General features: G+C 37.6%; 1 protein-coding gene and 1 non-coding gene across 2 annotated transcripts; both read right to left on the bottom strand.

Annotated features, from left to right (window-relative positions):
• Nucleotides 1-675: 675 nt before the first annotated feature.
• Nucleotides 676-16,129, bottom strand: nabp1a (nucleic acid binding protein 1a). The gene is made up of 6 exons (XM_061926547.2): nucleotides 15,452-16,129; nucleotides 15,168-15,306; nucleotides 12,262-12,333; nucleotides 6,995-7,079; nucleotides 4,723-4,792; nucleotides 676-1,430 (listed from the first exon to the last, which is right to left on the bottom strand). Exons 1-6 carry the CDS (start codon nucleotides 15,543-15,545, stop codon nucleotides 1,204-1,206), a joined length of 687 nt encoding a protein of 228 aa, XP_061782531.1. The 5' UTR covers nucleotides 15,546-16,129; the 3' UTR covers nucleotides 676-1,203.
• Nucleotides 16,130-18,991: 2,862 nt separating this feature from the next.
• Nucleotides 18,992-19,073, bottom strand: trnas-cga (transfer RNA serine (anticodon CGA)). The gene has a single exon. It is a non-coding gene; the product is annotated as a tRNA-Ser (tRNA).
• Nucleotides 19,074-20,830: the final 1,757 nt, after the last annotated feature.

Below are 20,830 nucleotides of genomic sequence, written 5' to 3' on the forward strand. Positions count from 1 at the left end.
ATGCATGCTTTTAAATGTATTTTGTGTGCGTTATTTGTATTACATGTGTTTAATTGTATTTCTGGATTGTATGTGAAAAATCCAACAAATGGTTTAAAAAAAATAAAGGTCAATATATGCAAAAATGTTAAACAGGTAGCAATGGCACACTTTGTACACCTGACACGCATTGTGTGTTACTTATAGTCCAATGAAATGAGGCAATTTGATCAATATTTAGGTTAATTTGTTTGTAATGTTTGTCAGCAAGTTATTCATACTATTGGCGAATCAGAAACAAATAAAATACTCAAGCTGCTGCTGAATGTATTTAATTGGAAAACATTCAACATGATGATGGCACTAAATTAATTAATTTCAGTTAATCGTATAAAACTTGTGCTTCTCTCATTTCTAAAATGCTTGACAAACTTGGGGGTTTAAACAAAATACGCATTCTATTGTGTGATATGATTTACTGGCACCCCCGCTTTAAAGTGTACCTTTTTCCAAGCAAGAAGAAATGGGGCAAGATTGAAAGATGTGGAGGTGCTTGGTGCAACAAAGGATATGTAGAAAGGGCGAGGGGGTAGGGGCACTTGTAGTGTGCAACACATTGCTTAAAATGGAACTTGAAGCACACACTTGGTTACGTGTCGACTTCCACAGGAAACAAAGGGTTATAGACAAAACAAGCGTGGCACAACCTTTGTTTAATTTATTCACTGAACTGTATTGCCCATCTTGAAGTGGTCCAGCTTCTCATGAAAGGTACAATCGCGGCATGACAAAATGCGAGGGGGGTGGAAAAACTGCTTTGCCTTTTGTAAAAAAAAAAATCCCCAAGTATACATCAACGCTTCCACAGTCAATTCAGATTTGAAGTGAAAAAAAAAAAAAAGATATTTCCATCAGCACTCAGTCTTCTGCACTGTAATTTTCACAAACTTAAGGCCCTTTCCCCCCCCACTAAAAAGCAGAAATATCCTGATTTCAATGACAGCTGAGTTTTCTCCGCTTTGAAGTGAAGAGGAGAAAGTGCAGCGAGTGTTCATTGTAAATGGCACAGAAGTGACAAGTAGGGGCAGAGGACTGACACTTCCAAGTGATCTGGGACACGTCTTTGCACAGCTAATCTGCATCCAAGACTCCTGCAGCTACTCTAACCTGACTGTGCCGGCCCATGTTGAGGTGGAGGAGGAGGAGGAGGAATCCAAACCCCTTTCATCTTTTGGCACGACGTGGGTCCCTGCCATTACTAATGTTAAGTGAAGACTTCGCTGCGGTTTGAGGTCCAGCGACAGAAGCCGGAGGAGCACCGTTGCCGGGCGAGCGGCCGTTTGCTCGCCCAACGCTCCCAAACGCAGAGTCACGGGGAGCGCTTGGCGTTGAGCCGCCGCTGCCATTGTTGTTGTTGTTAGTGGGAGCAAACTGTGACAAGGAACCGTTACCTGTGGGACATAAAACAATATTTTTGAATGTTTCATCCCTTCGAAAAAATATATCCAAAATAAATCACATTTCTCTGCATGCACACGGACGACATGGATGGTACCAAAGTAAGGGAGACTGGAGATTAGGGCTGTGAAACTTTGGGCACACGATTCCATTCAGAATCGATTCTTGATTAAAATTCCAAAATTTAAAAAAAACAAAAACATTGGATTCCAGTTCTATGATTAACTACATTTTTCCATTAAACATATAAACAGCTGTGATAAATGTCTGTATTATTTAAAAGAAAACTGGGTTTTTTGTCATAAAAAAATACCATCATGTGTGCTTACGGACTGTATCCCTGTAGACCAGTGGTTCTCAAATGGGGGTACGCGTACCCCTGGGGGTACTTGAAGGTATGCCAAGGGGTACGTGAGTTTTTTTTTTTAAATGTCTGTCAAAAAGAACTGTGAAAAGAAATGCAACAATGCAATATTCAGTGTTGACAGCTAGATTTTTTGTGGACATGTTCCATAAATATTGATGTTTAGAATTAAGTTCATGAATCCAGATGGATCTCTATTACAATCCCCAAAGAGGGCACTTCAAGTTGATGATTACTTCTATGTGTAGAAATCTTTATTTATAATTGAATCACTTGTTTATTTTTCAACAAGTTTTTAGTTATTTTTATATCTTTTTTGCCAAATAGTTCAAGAAAGACCACAACAAATGAGCAATATTTTGCACTGTTATACAATTTAATAAATCAGAAACTGATGACATAGTGCTGTATTTGACTTCTTTATCTCTTTTTTTTCAACCAAAAATGCTTTGCTCTGATTAGGGGGTACTTGAATTAAAAAAATGTTCACAGGGGGTACATCACTGAAAAAAGGTTGAGAACCACTGCTGTAGACTGTATTGATATATAATGTAGGAACCAGAAATATTAATAACAGAAAGAAACAACCCTTTTGAGCGAATGAGTGTGAATGAGTGTAAATGGGGCAGGAAGGTTTTTTGGGTTGGTGCCCTAATTGTAAGTGTATCTTGTGTTTTTTTATGTTGATTTAATTAAAAAAATAAAATAAAATAAAAAAAAAATCTTGGTTTTTTTTTTCTTTTCTTGTGCGGCCAATCGATCCACGGACCGGTACCCGGTGGTTGGGGACCACTGCCCTAAAGGGAAACCTTTTTATAAGATAGTCAGATCCATTCTGAAGATGCCTAAGTGATTCTTAAGCTTTGGCCCATAAAACATGTTTACTGGTTAGTTTGAGTGTGAGACATTTGCACAGCAGCCCCCTCATCGGGCTGTAGCTGGTACTGCACTCCCTGCTCTGCTCACACTTCTTGCGTGTAAGAGGACAGCTGTAGTGCTGTATTCTGAGGATCATGTCATATTTGGGCGGTATGGCGTAGTGGGTAGAGCAACCGTGCCAGAAACCTGAGGGTTGCAGGTTCGCTCCCCGCCTCTTACCATCCAAAAATCGCTGCCGTTGTGTGCTTGGGCGGGACACTTCACCCTTTGTCCCCGGTGCCACTCACGCCGGTGAATTGAATGATGAATGATAGGTGGTGGTCGGAGGGGCCGTTGGCGCAAGTTTCAGCCACGCTTCCGTCAGTCTACCCGAGGGCAGCTGTGGCTATGAAAGTAGCTTACCACCACCAGGTGTGAATGATTGATGGGTTCTACATGTAAAGCGACTTTGGGTACTTAGAAAAGCGTTATATAAATCCCAGTTATTATTATTATTATTATTATTATATCTAATTTGAACTTTTTTTTTCTTTTAAAATGGTCCTCAGTAGTCACGTACAAATTTGTGTGAATTGTGCACAATTATTTAAATTTGGTCCCCATGAACCATATTAACTCTTTTTCCCCAGGGTCCCCAGTAAGAATGATCAGCACATTACTTCATCAATCCAGAGATTTAAAGACGTGTATGAGCTAACTGGGCAGTGGCCATTTTACCTCATTTTTTTATGCCTCCACAAGCTGTAAAAAGGGTGGTCCACACAAGTGATGATCAAAAACTTGGTCCCCATTACAAATGATAACATGTGTGTGCATGTGTGTGTGTCTGTGTGTGTGTGTGTGTGTGTGTGTGTGTGTGTGTGTGTGTGTGTGTGTGTGTGTGTGTGTGTGTGTGTTTGAGAGCGCGCACTTATCGATGGGAAAATGCATTTTTAGACAATATGATTTGCCTGAGCGGCTAGCAGACCCCGAGAGTAACAAGCAGTAGAAAATGGATTAGAAAGGACAGATTAAATAAATAAATAAATAAATAAATAAATAAATAAATAAATAAAATAAACATTTGGGGATGGGGACGGCCCGTAGTTTGGGTTACCCCTGATCAACATCAACAATATGATTTTTTTTTTTTAATCAATGTTTCTTTTTAATCAATGTTTTTTTCAATCAATTAAGAATTGTTACAACATTTCTTTTTTCTTACACCCCTACAAAAGATGTGAAAATTATGTTTTATGAAATTAATAATGACCAGTGTTTGGAAAATAACTTTAAAAGGTAATTAAAGTTATTTAATTACTCTTTGATAAATGTAATTCGTGGTGGAAGTAATTGCGTTACTTTAAATATCTGTCATGTGCAGTTGAGGTGTTTAATGAGACCAGAGTGTGTATGTGCCTTCCGCCAAGTGACAACGCTCAGACAGAGCAGCTCGGCTGTGTTTGTTAGCTCAGACTCGCAGTTTGCCGGCAGTTACGGCAGCTCTGGTAAAAAATGGCAATAGATTGTGTTTAGAAAGTTAATAAAGAGATTGACTGTGCGTCAATAGCTGTAGTCTCCTTGTCTACAAATGGGGTATTGTAGAATTGCAAGGTTGTCACTGCAATCATTGATTTGTTGTTCATTACTCCCTCGAAGTAGTAGTAGTGTGTGTGTGTGTGTGTGTGTGTGTGTGTGTGTGTGTGTACTTTTATGTTGTTTGCTGTGGGATGTTGCCTCCTAGTTGATATCAAGTTAATTTCAGTGTGGTGCTGGCTGTTGCTTTAATCAGTAAAAAGATATTTCCGGCTTTCAACTTGCTGTGCTGGTAACATAACGGCGTTATTCTGAAAACTGATAATGACATATGCTGCTCTCGGGCTACTTGCCTGTTTTCCCACATGTGGCTGGATTTGTCTTCTGTATTACTCTAACTACCGTACGTCAACTGATAAAAATGAGCAATATTACTAATAATATGTTTCTATTATAACATGTTTAGCAGCCGTGATACATGCAAAAGGAAGTATATTAAAAAAAACAAACAAACCAAAAAAACGTACCTGGTGCAGGAGTTGTACCTGAATTCTGATTGGGCGGAGAGTTTCCCCTCTGATTCTGGTCAGGTTTACCCTGTTTGCAAACAACAAAACATCGGATGAAAAACACTTTTGAAATTGTTTTACATATAAGTTATTACTTGACTGCATAATTAAAAATAACTGACAATACAGTTATAATAACAATGAAAGTCTCCACACTCCTCTTCACCTGATCACTGACCGTATAACAACACTCAGCGGTTAAGGAAAAGTAACATGTAGAGTCATAATTAATTAACATGATTAATCTGCATTGTGATTAATCACGAGTTAACTTGTTATTTTCGACCGCCCTAATTTTAACATGTGGTGCATAGTCAAATATCTTGTACCTGAATTAAACCCTCTGATACTGAACACCAGGATTTTGCAAGTATTAGCAGGCTGAAATGTATATGCTTATTGAATCGGTTTTGTACTAAAAGCGAGGAACCAAACTGCATGTAAAAAATTCACACAAAAGACTTAATTAAAAAAAAAAAACATGATTATGTTGGAACAGAAAAGAAGTTTGTTCTCCAATGTGGGTAAAGTGCACTGCAGTAGGACTCATGTGTTTTATGTTATAGAGAGTGCCTCTGTGGGGACATGTTCTTATAAATAGTCCGCTTTGTATGTTCAATTTTCTTCCACCGAAGGGCAGCATACAGAAAAATCCCAAGGATGGGGAAATTTGATATTTGTAATTGTGTATGCTGGGCTACTTAAAGAAACCTTGCATAGTTAAAATGTGCCTCCAAAAAGGCCCTAATAATTGTAAACAAATACAATTTTATTGTCAGAATGTCATCAAGCAACATTTTTAAACGATTTACTTGAATGCACGTTATTTATTAGCACAAAACTCAGTAAAAGTTTAATTTAAAATTCTTTCAGACTGTATTTTTGGAGTGAAATTTGCCAGCGAGCACAAAAGTATTGATCTGATCACTGACGATGTAACGGTAAAGGAAAAAAAAACGTGTACGGTCAAAATAAATTGCATGATTAATCAATATGTGTTAATTTTTCGTGATTATTCACCTGAGTATTAACCTGTTAATTTTGACAGTCCCAGTTAAAATGCTACTAACATGGAGGAATAGGAGTTTGAATACACAAATAAATATTTTTTAGGTCCCTGAAATATATACCTTCAAGGTAACTAGTTTGGAAGTATGAACTTGAAAACAATTAATCCATGGATTGAGTCCTTAACCAGTTAAATTTCTAATACGCTAATAAAGCTACTTAAAATTGAGGGTTTTTCTAAAGTTAGGATCAGGCGTCCCAAATGTGTTCCATTTGGAGACACTTGCCCTAAGACTCTGTACGAACAAAACTCCATGTCTTTCTGATAGTGCAATCTTTCTGCACACTTCTGTCATTTGATCCAAAATAAAGACCGAAAAAATGTTTTTCAAAGAAACGATGCGCAGCTGAAGCACGGTGCACGTTTTCTTTGTTCACTTTACCCACAACTTCTAATGCTATTTATTACGTCAAAAGCCCAACCCTAAAGCAGCATATCAGTGTTTTCGCAATTTAATTGGCTATTCAATGTGTCAGTCATCATGAAGACTGGATGTAATTGGTCTGAGCTACATATCTCCCAAAGGAAGTTAAGTAAACAGTTTTCTATTGGTTCGAATCTAAAGTTTGTAGTTGAAAGTTGTTTTGGTAGCACTGTGTGGCTAGATCATCCATGCTAATGGACTTCACGATCAACAATGTTAAATGTGTTTTTGATCAAAATTATAGATGTGTCTTTATGGACTAAGTACTTTACTCGAGTATATTTGCTGACCTGCTATCAATGCAACAGGACCTTATATAGGAGACTTGTATCAGCTGGTCAAATACTGTGAGGCTTTGAAGAGGGGCTGAACTCATGTTTTTTTTTTTCTCTGCCTAGTCTAATAGTTGTGTTTGGGGAGCCTGCTGTTACAATTGTATCCTGAAATAATCATTACCAGCCAAATCTTAGGGAATTAAGCTTTTAAATGATGTGGAACATTGTCTATTACAAATGTTTGCAGAAATTTTGGAAATTGAATTTTTTTAAATTTTTCCTATTACTGTACTATATAATAACTAACAATGTATCTTATTAATGAAGTTACTTTTTTTTTTTTTTTTACAATATGCAGAGGATTTAAAAAGGGTAAAAGAAAATGGCAGTCTGACCGCACTTTGGACACCACCGCTCAAATGCGTTGCGTATTCTGATATCAAATGTGATCTGACCACTTACCGATTTATTTTGCTGGTTTGCTTGGGCAATCAGCTCTGCATTTGGCTCACTAAAATTGGGCACTTCTGAATACACCATACAAAACCTGAAGGACATAAAACATATTTCAATATAGTAAAACCTCATATATTCAGTTTTGTTGTACAAAATATTTTGTGAAATTTACTGGGGTTTTTTGTAAAATATGGATTAATATTTAACCTTTTTTTTTTGGAAGATTTATTCTTTAAAGCGTTGGGTCTAAGACCCCACTCCTCATGTTGTGGTTTTGTGTGAAACATTTAGAAATTATAATACTTATATACACACTTTAACAGTGTTTTACAAAATTCTCCAAGACTAAGATTGTTTACCTAGAAAATGGCATGTTTATGCGTAGATTTATTCTTTAAAGCGTTGGCAATTCTCCAAGACTAAGATTGTTTACCTAAAAAATGGCATGTTTATGCGTAGATTTATTCTTTAAAGCGTTGGGTCTAAGACCCCACTCCTCATGTTGTGGTTTTGTGTGAAACATTTAGAAATCATAATACTTATATACACACTTTAACAGTGTTTTACAAAATTCTCCAAGACTAAGATTGTTTACCTAGAAAATTGCATGTTTATGCGTAGATTTATTCTTTAAAGCTTTGGCAATTCTCCAAGACTAAGATTGTTTACCTAGAAAATGGCATGTTTATGCGTAGATTTATTCTTTAAAGCGTTGGGTCTAACCCCACTCTTCATGTTGTGGTTTTGTGTGAAGCATTTAGAAATTATAATACTTATATACACACTTTAACAGTGTTTTACTTTCTGTCTGCTACAAAATCACAAAAGTTATCTATTTATTGTTCATATCTTTGTAAGGTAATAAACCTACAAAAATTCAAAAGGGATCAATACATTTATCGAGGTAATGTCCAGAACCAGTTAAAAGCGATACACAACTGTACATGGTTATGGATGTATGCATGTGTATAGTACAGTACAGCGCATCCTCAAAGTATTCACAGCGCTTCACTTTTTCCACATTGTGTTATGTTACAGACTTACTCCAAAACGGAATAAATACATTTTTGTCCTCAAAATTCTACATACAATATCTTATCATGACAATGTAAAGCTTGTATATTTATAAAAAATAAAATAATACAAATCACATGTAGATATGTATTCACAGCCTTTGCTCAATGCTTTGTTGATGTAATTTTTGCAGCAATTCCAGCCTCAAGTTAGGGCTGAACAATTAATCAAATTTTAATCGTGATCACAATTTTGGCCCCTACGATTAAATGAGGGTGATTGTCAGCAATATTAACCATTAAAAAACAGGCTCCACTGCATTTCAAACCAAGCAGGTTCACAACAATCAGTCGGCCAGCCACTAGGGGGCGACCGATAGACAGTGGACTCATGTGAGAGCCAGTAAGAGTAAGTGACAGAGGTCAAAGGTAGATTAACCAGTGGTGCCAATAATTCTTAGGAAAAATAAATGCATTATTACATCAGTGCCCTCCTCTCCTGCAGAGTTAACCACAGGGTACCAACAGGCACGCATTTTAACCCCCAAAACACGACCGCACGCCTTGCCGTTGTCTAGGCACTCACGCTCATTTCCCAGAGCCCGGAAATCCTCAGATGAACCAAAAATAAACAATGCCAACGAGTTGCACGGCAAAGCTGCGTTGGTGTGCACAAATTATCGAGTTGCGGTGACACATTAGGCATTAACAACACTTCTTTTCTCAACCGACATCGTTTGAGCGCCTTGGAAAGATGGTTGCTAAGGGAGTGGGCCACCCGCCACCGGCGCAAAACCCAGACGAACAGCTACAAAAGCAGGGGTGCTTAAAATAAAGACTACCATAACATCAACCCTACACTGAGGGACCCTGTACCCATCCACCTCTCAAAAATTTTCCAAAATGACAGACGTAATAGCGTTTTATTTGGCCAAAGACATATGTCCTATTTATACTGTGAGCAGTAAAATCAATGTGTTCCTTTCTAGGTGTCTTTCGTGCATGATCTTATTTTTTTTTCACTTGTCTGCACTTTATGATCGCACTTTGCAATGGCATATTTTATTTTAATTAGCCATTTGTGTTTTGTACATGCTATTTAATATTAATTTTTTTAATAATTTAATTTTAAAATGAAAGCCAAATTTACATAATGTCTAAAATAGAAAGTGCAACAAATGTTTTATTAACAGTAAATGATCGTAATTATTAATCGTGATTTCAATATTGGTGAAAATAATTGTGATTATTATTTTGGTCATAATCGTGCAGCCTTTTTGAATACGATGCCACAAGCTTGGCACACCTGTCTATGGGCAGTTTTGCCTATTCCTCTTTGCAGCACCTGGCAAACTCCATTAGGTCTACCTACCGTATTTTTCGGAGTATAAGTCGCACCGGCCGAAAATGCATTAATAAAGAAGAAAAAAAACATAAGTCGCACTGGAGTATAAGTCGCATTTTTGGGGGAAATTTATTTGATGAAACCCAACACCAAGAATAGACATTCGAAAGGCAATTTAAAATAAATAAAGAATAGTGAACAACAGGCTGAATAAGTGTACGTTTAATGACGCATAAATAACCAACTGAGAACATGCCTGGTATGTTAACGTAACATATTATGGTAAGAGTCATTCAAATAACTAGAACATATAGAACATGCTATGCTATATCTGTCACTCCTAATCGCTAAATCCGATGAAATCTTATACGTCTAGTCTCTTACGTGAATGAGCTAAATAATATTATTTGATATTTTACGGTATTGTGTTAATAATTTCACACATAAGTCGCTCCTGAGTATAAGTCGCACCCCAGGCCAAACTATGAAAAAAACTGCGACTTATAGTCTGAAAATACGGTATGTATGTGGGATTTTTTTTTTTTAAATAAATTTGCTAAAGTAAAAAAATACTTCTCACATTGTCATTTTGGGGTATTGTGTGAATAATTTTGAGAACAAAAATAAATATTCTATTTTGGAATAAGGCTCTAACATAACAAAATATGGAAAAAGTGAAGCGCTGTGATTACTTCCTGGATGCACTGTACCTCAAAGTTCCAAATATCACCGCCGATAATCGGTCGATTTCTAGATTTTAGGCCATTGTCGCCAATGCCTTCTCCCATGGTTACTATAGCTTTGCCCTCCATACCCTGTGTATTTTTCAGGGCTGTTAGCACCCTACACGCTCGATGGCAAGACTATATTTCCTAAAATTGGGTGCATTTCTACAGCTGTATATAGTCATCTGCAAAAGAGGCGTAAATCTTCCTTCAAAAAGCAGATACAAGCAAAAAAAAAAAAAATCAAATTATGCCATGGAATAGATTTGTATACCGTATTTTTCGGACTATAAGTCGCAGTTTTTTTCATAGTTTGGCCGGGCTCCAGTGCGACTTATATATGTTTTTTTCCTTTTTTATTATGCATTTTCGGCAGGTGCTACTTATACTCCGGTGCGACTTATACTCCGAAAAATAAGGTACTTTATAAAAGAAAGATGTGTCTCGTGATATCAAGAATTATACGTCGGTCGCGTTCCCAGACATCTCAAACTATTGTGCTCCAGACGCCATTCTACACGGCAAAACAGATGTAAACTTAGAAAAACACCGACGTCTACAACTTCTTTATGTGATGCTGCATCAAGGAAATTGGTATCAAGACTCTCCCAGATAAATATGCATCATTTTTGCTCGGGTAAGGTTGCATTTCATGATTTAACTTTGCGTCTACTGCCAAGTTTGTTGTTGCATGGGTAGTTTACGAGTGGCGTGTTTTCCCCCGAATTCATCAAAATATAACTATATATGTCAACATTGTGTACCGGTATGTGCTAAAAGCTTCATTTATGATTGTTGCCTTTGGTAAAAGCTTAACTCTTTCAGGTTTTGCTCACATTTGCTTACTTGACTAGACTCGCCTAATTAGTATTTTGTAGCAAACATTGTGTTTAAATATCAAGATTATACTTAAAATGGAAATAATAAACGTTAAGTATATCAAACAAACATTTAACGAAGTGATCACTGCAAATGTATGCATTCCTCGACTCTGCTCCCTTGTAATGGAACGTGAGCTGCTTTTCTCGTCGTCGTCGTCTCGTAAAATCTTGCACCCTTTCGCCCCTTTTTGATTACCTCTCAAGGACCTCTGATGGAACGTTTATCCTTTTCACGAGTTGAACGGTTTGTACAGCCGAAAACACAGGCATAGGGCATTTTTCCTTAATGAAAGGCTACCGTATTTTCCGAACAATAGCACCGGATTATAAGGCGCACTGCCGATGAATGGTCTATTTTCGATTTCAATAACTAGAGATCCTTGGGTGAATAATATAAACTCACTACACTGGTGTTTTAGCGCTTTCATAGCGAATGTACTGACAGATATAAGTAAGAACTTTACACTACTTTATATTAGAAATGGCAACAGGATGAATGTCACATGACAAGAAGATAGAGAAAAAGAAGAAGCCTATCGACTACGTTGTCGGTACGGACTACAAAGATGGATTTTTCAGGATTTCTGAAGATCCCAAATACAGATCAGCAGGTACCAGAAGGTAAGAAAAGTTGCTTTTGCATAATATTGCGAAACAAAACGTCAGATAACATGTCTTACCTTATACACACACCATAATAATACAGACAATCCACCAAGCGGAGCGGCTTCATAGCTTACCAAAGTCGTACTAAAACATTTAGATAGATTTTTGAGCACCTTGTGTAATGTTCTATAGTTTCAATGGAACATATAAGAATCAACTACCGTTATCTATAAAATGTTGGTGTTGTTTACTTGAGTGATATTGCCATCATACCCCTTCCCTTGTATCTCTTATGTTTGACTGCCATCTGCTGGTCACACTTATCATTACACCATGTACCAAATAAAATTGCTTCGAGGTCAGTGAGCAAAAGCAGAATTATTCCGTACATTAGGCGCACTGTCGAGTTTCGAGAAAAAAAAGGGATTTTAAGTGCGTCCTTTAGTCTGGAAAATACGGTAAATGGTGCCTACTACCCATTGAAAACAGACCGAGCTCGACAATCACACGTATTTAGTGGGCTGGACATGAGCCGAACGTGACGTCAATAATAACCCCACCACACAGACAATAATGATGCACATCGCAAACCACCTTGATCTGAGCGGGCACAAGCCACCGTTGCAATGGAGATAAGTAGGTCAGCAAGATTTTCGCCGAGCTTATTATTGCGACCTAAAAAATTAACGGCAGGTTGACTTACTCTCCGATTTTTTGTAGATCACCACCTCTTCCAGTGTAAAGTGTCAGGCAGCCTTTCCATATCGAAGCATATCTAGGACAGAATTAGTCACATTATATGTAACATGCAATAAAATGGCATTTAAGTTCAAGATGGGTCATAACCACCTCCTCAAAGTGTGTACAGCAGGGGTCCCCAACCTTTTTTGCATCACGGACCAGTTTAATTTAGGCATTATTTTCAGGGACTGGCTTTCCACTTGTGCCAGATAAATACAGCAAAAATAAGCGCATGAAAACGCTGAATTAAAGTTAAAGTACCAATGATTGTCACACACACACTAGGTGTGGCAAAATGATTCTCTGCATTTGACCCATTAACCTTGATCATCCCCTGGGAGGAGAGGGGAGCAGTGAACAGCAGCGGTGGCCGCGCCCGGAAATAATTTTGGGTGATTTAACCCCCAATTCCAACCCTTGATGCTGAGTGTCAAGCAGGGAGGCAATGGGTCCCATTTTTATAGTCTTTGGTATGACTCGGCCGGGGTTTGAACTCACAACCTACCGATCTCAGGGCGGACACTCTAACCACTAGGTCACTGAGTAGGTTACCACTAGGCCACTGAGTAGGGTGTGTGTGTGTGTGTGTGTGTGTGTGTGTGTGTGTGTGTGTGTGTGTGTGTGTGTGTGTGTGTGTGTGTGTGTGTGTGTGTGTGTGTGTGTGTGTGCGTGCGTGCGTGATAAAAATCAACTACAGGCTTCCCAAATGCTGTAATAAATTAAGCATGATGAGTTGACTTGAAACTGTTTAATGTTGCACTTTTTATATGTAGAAGAAAAGTTTTGTAATTTTATTTAATCTGTGCAACAACTTGAGGCAGTTTAATGTTGATTAACGTGGGCAGAATTATTATAGTGTTTCCAATGTAAAAAGGATAAAGCCATTGTTTACAAATTTGGTAAATAAATAACCAAAAAATTTATAATTTTGTTGTTTTCTTACTGTACCGAACATGAACCAAACCGTGACCTCTAAACCGAGGTATCTACCGAACCAAAGTTTTTGTGTACCATTACACCCCTAATATATATATACAGTGTATATATATATATATATATATATATATATATACTCAGTATATATATATATATATATATATATATATATATATATATATATATAATCCGTTCATGAATGAGTATATCCGTTCGGCCACCGTGTTCAATGGAGAAGTCTGATCTACAAAATTTGTAGGCAGCATACTCCTTCCCCTTCGAGCTGTCCTGGATGAATTTAAATTATTTTTTTCCAATAATTTTGGAACTTGCAAGCGTATTTCTTCTTCTTACTCGTCGTCGCCATGTCTCTTCTTCGTTCTTCTGCTTCGTCTCTGTTATGTTTTTGGACATTACTACTTGCCGTAGTTTTGAAGCAATGCATGATGGGAATCCGGATGTTGTGTTGTCAGTGTATTAACATGCCGGCCGGAATAAACACACGCTGAGAAATAGCTCCGTGCCTGCCTACTTTATGGGTTATAGATAAACCTATGGATAACGGAGACATATATAATAGTCTCCTTTTCAGGTGAGAGAGGACGCTAAAGGCAGTGCCTTTAAAGGCCTACTGAAACCCACTACTACCGACCACGCAGTCTGATAGTTTATATATCAATGATGAAATCTTAACATTGCAACACATGCAAATACGGCCAGGTTAGTTTACTAAAGTGCAATTTTAAATTTTGCGCAAAATATCCTGCTGAAAACGTCTCTGTATGATGACGCCGGCGTGTGACATCACGGATTGTAGAGGACATTTTGGGACAGCATGGTGGCCAGCTATTAAGTCGTCTGTTTTCATCGCAAAATTCCACAGTATTCTGGACATCTGTGTTGGTGAATCTTTTGCAATTTGTTCAATGAACAATGGAGACAGCAAAGAAGAAAGCTGTAGGTAAGAAGCGGTGTATTGCGGGCGGCTGCAGCAACACAAACACAGCCTTTGTTTCATTGTTTACATTCCCGGAAGATGACAGTCAAGCTTTACCATTGGCCTGTGGAGAACTGGGACAACAGAGACTCTTACCAGGAGGACTTTGAGTTGGATGTGGGATTGAGTGTGTTGTGCAGGTGTTTATGAGTTGTATTGGCGGGTTACATGGACGGTAGGGGGGAGGTGTTTGTCATGCGGGATTCATTTGTGGCATATTAAATATAAGCCTGGTTGTGTTGTGGCTAATTTGTGTTTATTTACTGTTTTAGTCATTCCCAGCTGAATATCAGGTCCCACCCGCCTCTCACAGCATATCTGAATCGCTCCCACTGCCCTCTAGTCCTTCACTCTCACTTTCCTCATCCACGAATCTTTCATCCTCGCTCAAATTAATGGGGAAATCGTCGCTTTCTCGATCCGAATCGCTCTCGCTGCTGGTGGCCATGATTGTAAACAATGTGCAGATGTGAGGAGCTCCACAACCTGTGACGTCACGCTACTCGTCTGCTACTTCCGGTACAGGCAAGGCTTTTTTATCAGTGACCAAAAGTTGCGAACTTTATCGCCGATGTTCTCTACTAAATCCTTTCAGCAAAAATATGGCAATATCGCGAAATGATCAAGTATGACACATAGAATGGACTTGCTATCCCCGTTTGAATAAGAAAATCGCATTTCAATAGGCCTTTAAGGCACGCCCCCAATATTGTGGGCGTGGAAGTTGGGATAAATTCGGGAGAATGGTTGCCCCGGGAGATTTTTGGGAGGGGCACTGTAATTCGGGAGTCTCCCGGGAAAATCGGGAGGGTTGGCAAGTATGGATGCGCAGCCCGGTATCAAATGTGTCACGGACCGGTGGTTGGGGACCACTGGTTGTAACACCTCAAAACGGTTGTTAACACAGCCAAAAAAGTAATGTGACGCCGCCTTACCCTCTAGTCAGCTTGATGATGTCCCCTGGCTGAATAAGACTGCCCAGTTCATCCCAAACGGAAATAGCGATGCTCCCACTCTTGTCCGCCACCTTACACGATCGTACTTCGTGGCCATCTTTTGTTTTGGTGACTCGTCCTATGTGAACAAAAACAATAACAAAAACAATAACATCATCAGACATATGTTTTGGAAAAAGCAAACCAAGCAATCAAGACGTCATCGCGTTAGCCTGCCTGTTTTTTTTAAGAAGTTCCTGCCAAAGGGGACAGACCTTACTTACCTATTTCCAAAACGATGAATACAATATTAAGGTTTTTCGATCCGGGCTTTACGTCTTTAAGTAAGAACAGTGCCTCGGTTGTTGGTGCGGCCATTGTCTGTGCGGGGACCTTCTTGACACTTGCACGGCTAGCCTTACGCTGCAGTTTGAAGCTACATTAGCAGAAACACGTCTGTTATTAAGACGGTTCCACAAATGTCTCTACACGCAAGGACTGCTCTCCTAAATGGCGAAGTCATATGTAAATTAAGACGATATAAGTCAACTTGATAACGCCGCTAATGTTGCTAATGCTAGTTCGCTGAATGAGTTACTGAGCTAGCTCGTCGTTAGCTTCTTTTCTTTCGTTTTCGCGTCGAGTCTTTTGGCATATTTTTACTTATGACTAAAGTCAATTATGAATTGTGTCAGTATATATTAATTAGGTGAGTAAAAAAACGCAATTATATGATATTATTATAATAGGTTAAAGTATTGAATCTAGCACTACAGTGAGCGGGCGTAAACATAAAAGGGTAAATAGCAGGCTGAAAATGTAAAACTAACCTAGTGTTTTCTATTAAAGAGTATCCGACTGAAATTGACGATATATATATTTAAGTTGATAAAAACGAAAGTGAAGCGCTCTGCAAGTTTTAGTTGGCCGTTCATTTAGCCATGCTTCAACTAGGAACTGCGTCACTTCCGGCTGCCAGTCATTTATACATGACGGCCTGTTCCACCTCTCCCGACACACAGGGGGGTGTTTGGGTGGCGAAATGGTGTGTTCCTCGAACAGAAAGTTAATAAAGTTTTTATTCTATTTTTTTTCCCATTTATTTTATTTTTTTTAATAATATTTATTTATTCATTTGATAGGGAAATTATATTATAATACAGGTACTGAGAAAACAGAAACTTTTTTTTTGCCCCCCCCCCTTAAAAAAAAAAAAAAAATACAACAAAAATTAAAAAATGACTGCAAAATAATGATTTAAAAAAATAATACCGCCCCCCGTCCTACATTCCAGTCACAGTGGGTAGCAATGTACTGCCTTCCTATTCACCACAAGCAGATAGCAATAACTGACTAAAAGGGGGGGAAAAAAGTAACAACAAAAATAAAAATCAGAAACACACAGAAAAATGTCACTGAATAAAAACAACAACAAAGAAAAAAGAGTTGAGGTAAGTAAAAAGGTTCATTGTCAACAGTGAGCGTCACATTTATCCTATACTGTCTTTAATTTAGCTATGTAACTAAATTTGGATTATTTATGGAATTTATGTGAGCCCATGGCTTTACGCTTTGTTACATATATATATATATATATATATACATATATATATATATATATATATATATATATATATATATATATATATATATATATATATATATATATATATATATATATACATATACATATATATATATATATATATATATATATATATATATATATATATATATATACATATACATATATATATATATATATATATATATATATATATATATATATATATATATATATATATATAGGCAGCACGGTGGCAGAGGGGTTAGTGCATCTGCCTCACAATACGAAGGTCCTGAGTCGTCTTGGGTTCAATCCCGGGCTTGGGATCTTTCTGTGTGGAGTTTGCATGTTCTCTCCGTGACTGCGTGGGTTCCCTCCGGGTACTCCGGCTTCCTCCCACTTCCAAAAACATGCACCTGGGGATACACTAAATTGGCCCTAGTGTGTGAATGTGAGTGTGAATGTTGTCTGTCTATCTGTGTTGGCCCTGCGATGAGGTGGCGACTTGTCCAGGGTGTACACCGCCTTCCGCCCAATTGTAGCTGAGATAGGCTCCAGCGCCCCCCGCGACCCCAAAAGGGAATAAGCGGTAGAAAATGGATGGATGGATGGATATATATATATATATATATATATATATATAGATATATATATATATATATATATATATATATATGTATATATATATTGCATTATATTTTAGTTACTTTATTGAGTTAACAAACCCCCGGCGCTGTTTTGTACTGTTTTTGTACTGTTTCTGTACTTGTTTTGATTATTATTGTTTCTTTGCTTGTATGTAAATGTTGCATATTATAAAGGTTTATAAAAAATAAATAAAAACAACAACAAAGAAAAAAAGAGGTAAGTGAAAAGGTTCATTGTCAACAGTGAGCGTCACATTTATCCTATAGTGTCTTTAATTTAGCTATGTAACTAAATTTGTAACTAAATTATTTATGGAACTTGTGTGAGCCTATGGCTTTACACTTTGTTACATATATATATATATATATATATATATATATATATATATATATATATATATATATATATATATATATATATATATACATACAGTATATATATATATATATATATATATATATATATATATATATATATATATATATATATATATGCAAAAAATATACATCTATATCTATAAATATTATATTATGTATATATATATATATATATATATATGCAAAAAATTATATCTATATCTATAAATATTATATTATATATATATATATATATATATATATATATATATATATATATATATATATATATATATATATATATATTCTATTTTAGTTATTTTATTGAGTTTACAACCCCCTGGCGCTGTTTTGTACTGTTTCTGTACTTGTTTTGATTATTATTGTTTCTTTGCTTGTATGTAAATGTTACATATTATAAAGGTTTATAAAAAAATAAATAAAAAAGTTAATGAAATATTCATTTAAATATAGTGTTGTACAAACACATATGTTAAATTAACATCACACCGGAGTTTTTGAAGAAAATATGCGGCGTAAGTAGTTGGTTCTTACCAAATGAAGGCCCGCTGCTAGTCGCAGATAGCAAAATACCGCAAATAAATCGAGAGAGATGTTCTAGTACCAAGGTTAGTCTTTTATTTTATTTTATTTTATTTTTTATTTTTTTAATTGAACAACAAACATACATACACACTCAGTAACCTTGTGGACGGCCTTCCCAGAAGAGTTGTAATTGCTGCAAAAGGTGGACCGACATCATATTGAGAAACAAAATAAATAAATAAATAAAAATAAACATACATTTTTTATAATTCACACAAAAGTCAAGGAACTTTCAACATCAAGGAAAGAAAACAGAAGCAAATACAGATAGAGTATTAAATATTATTAAATAATAATTTAAAATATGAAAAAAAAGGGCTAACTAAATGTTTTAACAAATATATCAATATAAGGGCTTTTGTACTCTGAATCATTCTCCAAGATTTGATTGATAATTGTAAACCATTAAGCCAATTAGAAAATGTAGGCCTTACTTTTATAAATCTACATTCATGCGGAAATCATTTTGCCTGGAGCATAATGATGTTGACAAACATTTATATGTTAGTTGTTTATTAAAAAAAAATACCAAATTTGATCTCTTCTATAGAGAATATGAACATCTCCACACCATCGTTTCTCTGATCTCCTCCCAAAAAGTTTAATGTTTTAATTGTATACCTCCGTTTGAAGCCCAGGAAAAATGACGTCACGAACAGGATTCGAACCTGTGCGGGGAAACCCCATTGGATTTCGAGTCCAACGCCTTAACCTCTCGGCCACCGTGACAGCTGCCTGTGTAAGACATTCATACGCTTTTTTAAACTACATTAGAAAGTAACGAGACACTACGTCGCGTATATTGTATGTACGCTACCTATCATTAAGTATCATACTCAGATGAAGCAGAAATATCGTTATCAGTTTCTCAGAACGCGTAGTGCTGACGTGATGCGGACACAGAGGGGAGACAAACGCCATGAAAACGTGTGCTGCTGTGAAGTGACGTTCAAGAAAATCAGTAATCACACTACCTCACATAAAATACGCCATGACGCCACGTTTCTAGACATAATTGACGTGATTCAGTCATTTTGCAACATTGCCTGTGCATACAAACCCGGCCCATGACATAAACGCTCAGTCATACATCTTAATTTAAATGTAAACTGATTAGGTCCTCATTGAAATCCACTCTTCAAAGTGCTGGCAACAGCAACATTTAAAATATTACAGTGTGTGCCTTTAAGAGTAAGTGCACAACAAATACATTACCTGGACTGGGTCGAACTAGAATCAGGGTGGAATAACAAAAAAGCCCCCCTAAATAATTTGGTGTTAAAAAAAAAAATAAAAAAAAATATATATATATATATATATTAGAGATGCGCGGATAGGCAATTTATCTCATCCGCAACCGCGTCAGAAAGTCGTCATCCATCCGCCATCCACCCGATGTAACGTTTGATCAAAACTGCATCCGCCCGCCATCCGCCCGTTGTTATATATCTAATATTAATTAAAAAAAAAAAAAAGGGTGAAAACTACGCGAATTGCACCTTGTGCAGACAAAATTTTTAGATCGGACACGGAGGAATTAGCGATGTAAAAGACCACGTTGGGACAAAAAAACACAAGTCTAATGCCGTTGCTAGCGATACAAGTGGAAAACTTTCAACGTTTTTCGTCGCCCAAACAGATTCTTTGGATGTGATAAATGCCGAAGTTTTATTTACGGAGGCAATAATTGAGCATGGACTTCCAATCGCACTGGCTGATCACATGGGACAGTTAATAATGTAATGCAACCTTTAAAAATCATTACGCGGTGATCGCGATCCCAAAAATAAACTTTTCTTGCATGATAATGTCCAGAAAATTTCGCTTTATATTACTATAGAGTCCTTTTAACGAATGAGTTTGATGGTTTATCACAAACCTTAAATGAAATTCCATGGCCACCGTCCTGCTCTCTATATCAACCAGGGTGAGCCCCACCCCTTTCGTGAGCGCACTGCGCGCGGAGTGACCCCTGTTACGCGCCCCCGGCAACAGGGGTGGCAAGCAGGTAAGCTGCGCGGGCGGAGCGCGCGGAGTGACCCATGTTACGAGCTCCCGGCCACGGGGGTGGCGGGCAGGTAAGCTGCTTACCTGCTGCGCGTGACGCCGGCCGCGGCGAAAGCGGACAAGGCGGGGTGTCGGTGCGGTGGGCGCGGTAGTGACCCTGGACGTGCGTCGGGCCCTTCTCGCGGATCGCCTCAGCTACGGCTCCCGGTGGGGCCCTCTCGGGGGAAGGGGCCTCGGTCCCGGACCCCGGCGAGGCGTCCCTTCTCCGCTCCGTAAAAGTGTCCATCTCTTTTCTTTTTTTTTCTTCTGTTGTGGCATATGCTGCAGGTGCCTGCTCGTTTTTCGTATGTGGGTAACAACATTTAACTATGTATATATATTTCCGAATTGGTTTAACTGCCACCCGCAAAAAAACAAACAAAAAAAACAAAAAAACAAAAAAAAATCTAATTAATCCGCCCGACCCGACCCGCGAGCGG

The sequence above is a fragment of the Nerophis lumbriciformis genome, linkage group LG31, assembly GCF_033978685.3.
Source record: "Nerophis lumbriciformis linkage group LG31, RoL_Nlum_v2.1, whole genome shotgun sequence".
In the NCBI taxonomy this organism is placed as follows: Eukaryota; Metazoa; Chordata; class Actinopteri; order Syngnathiformes; family Syngnathidae; genus Nerophis; species Nerophis lumbriciformis.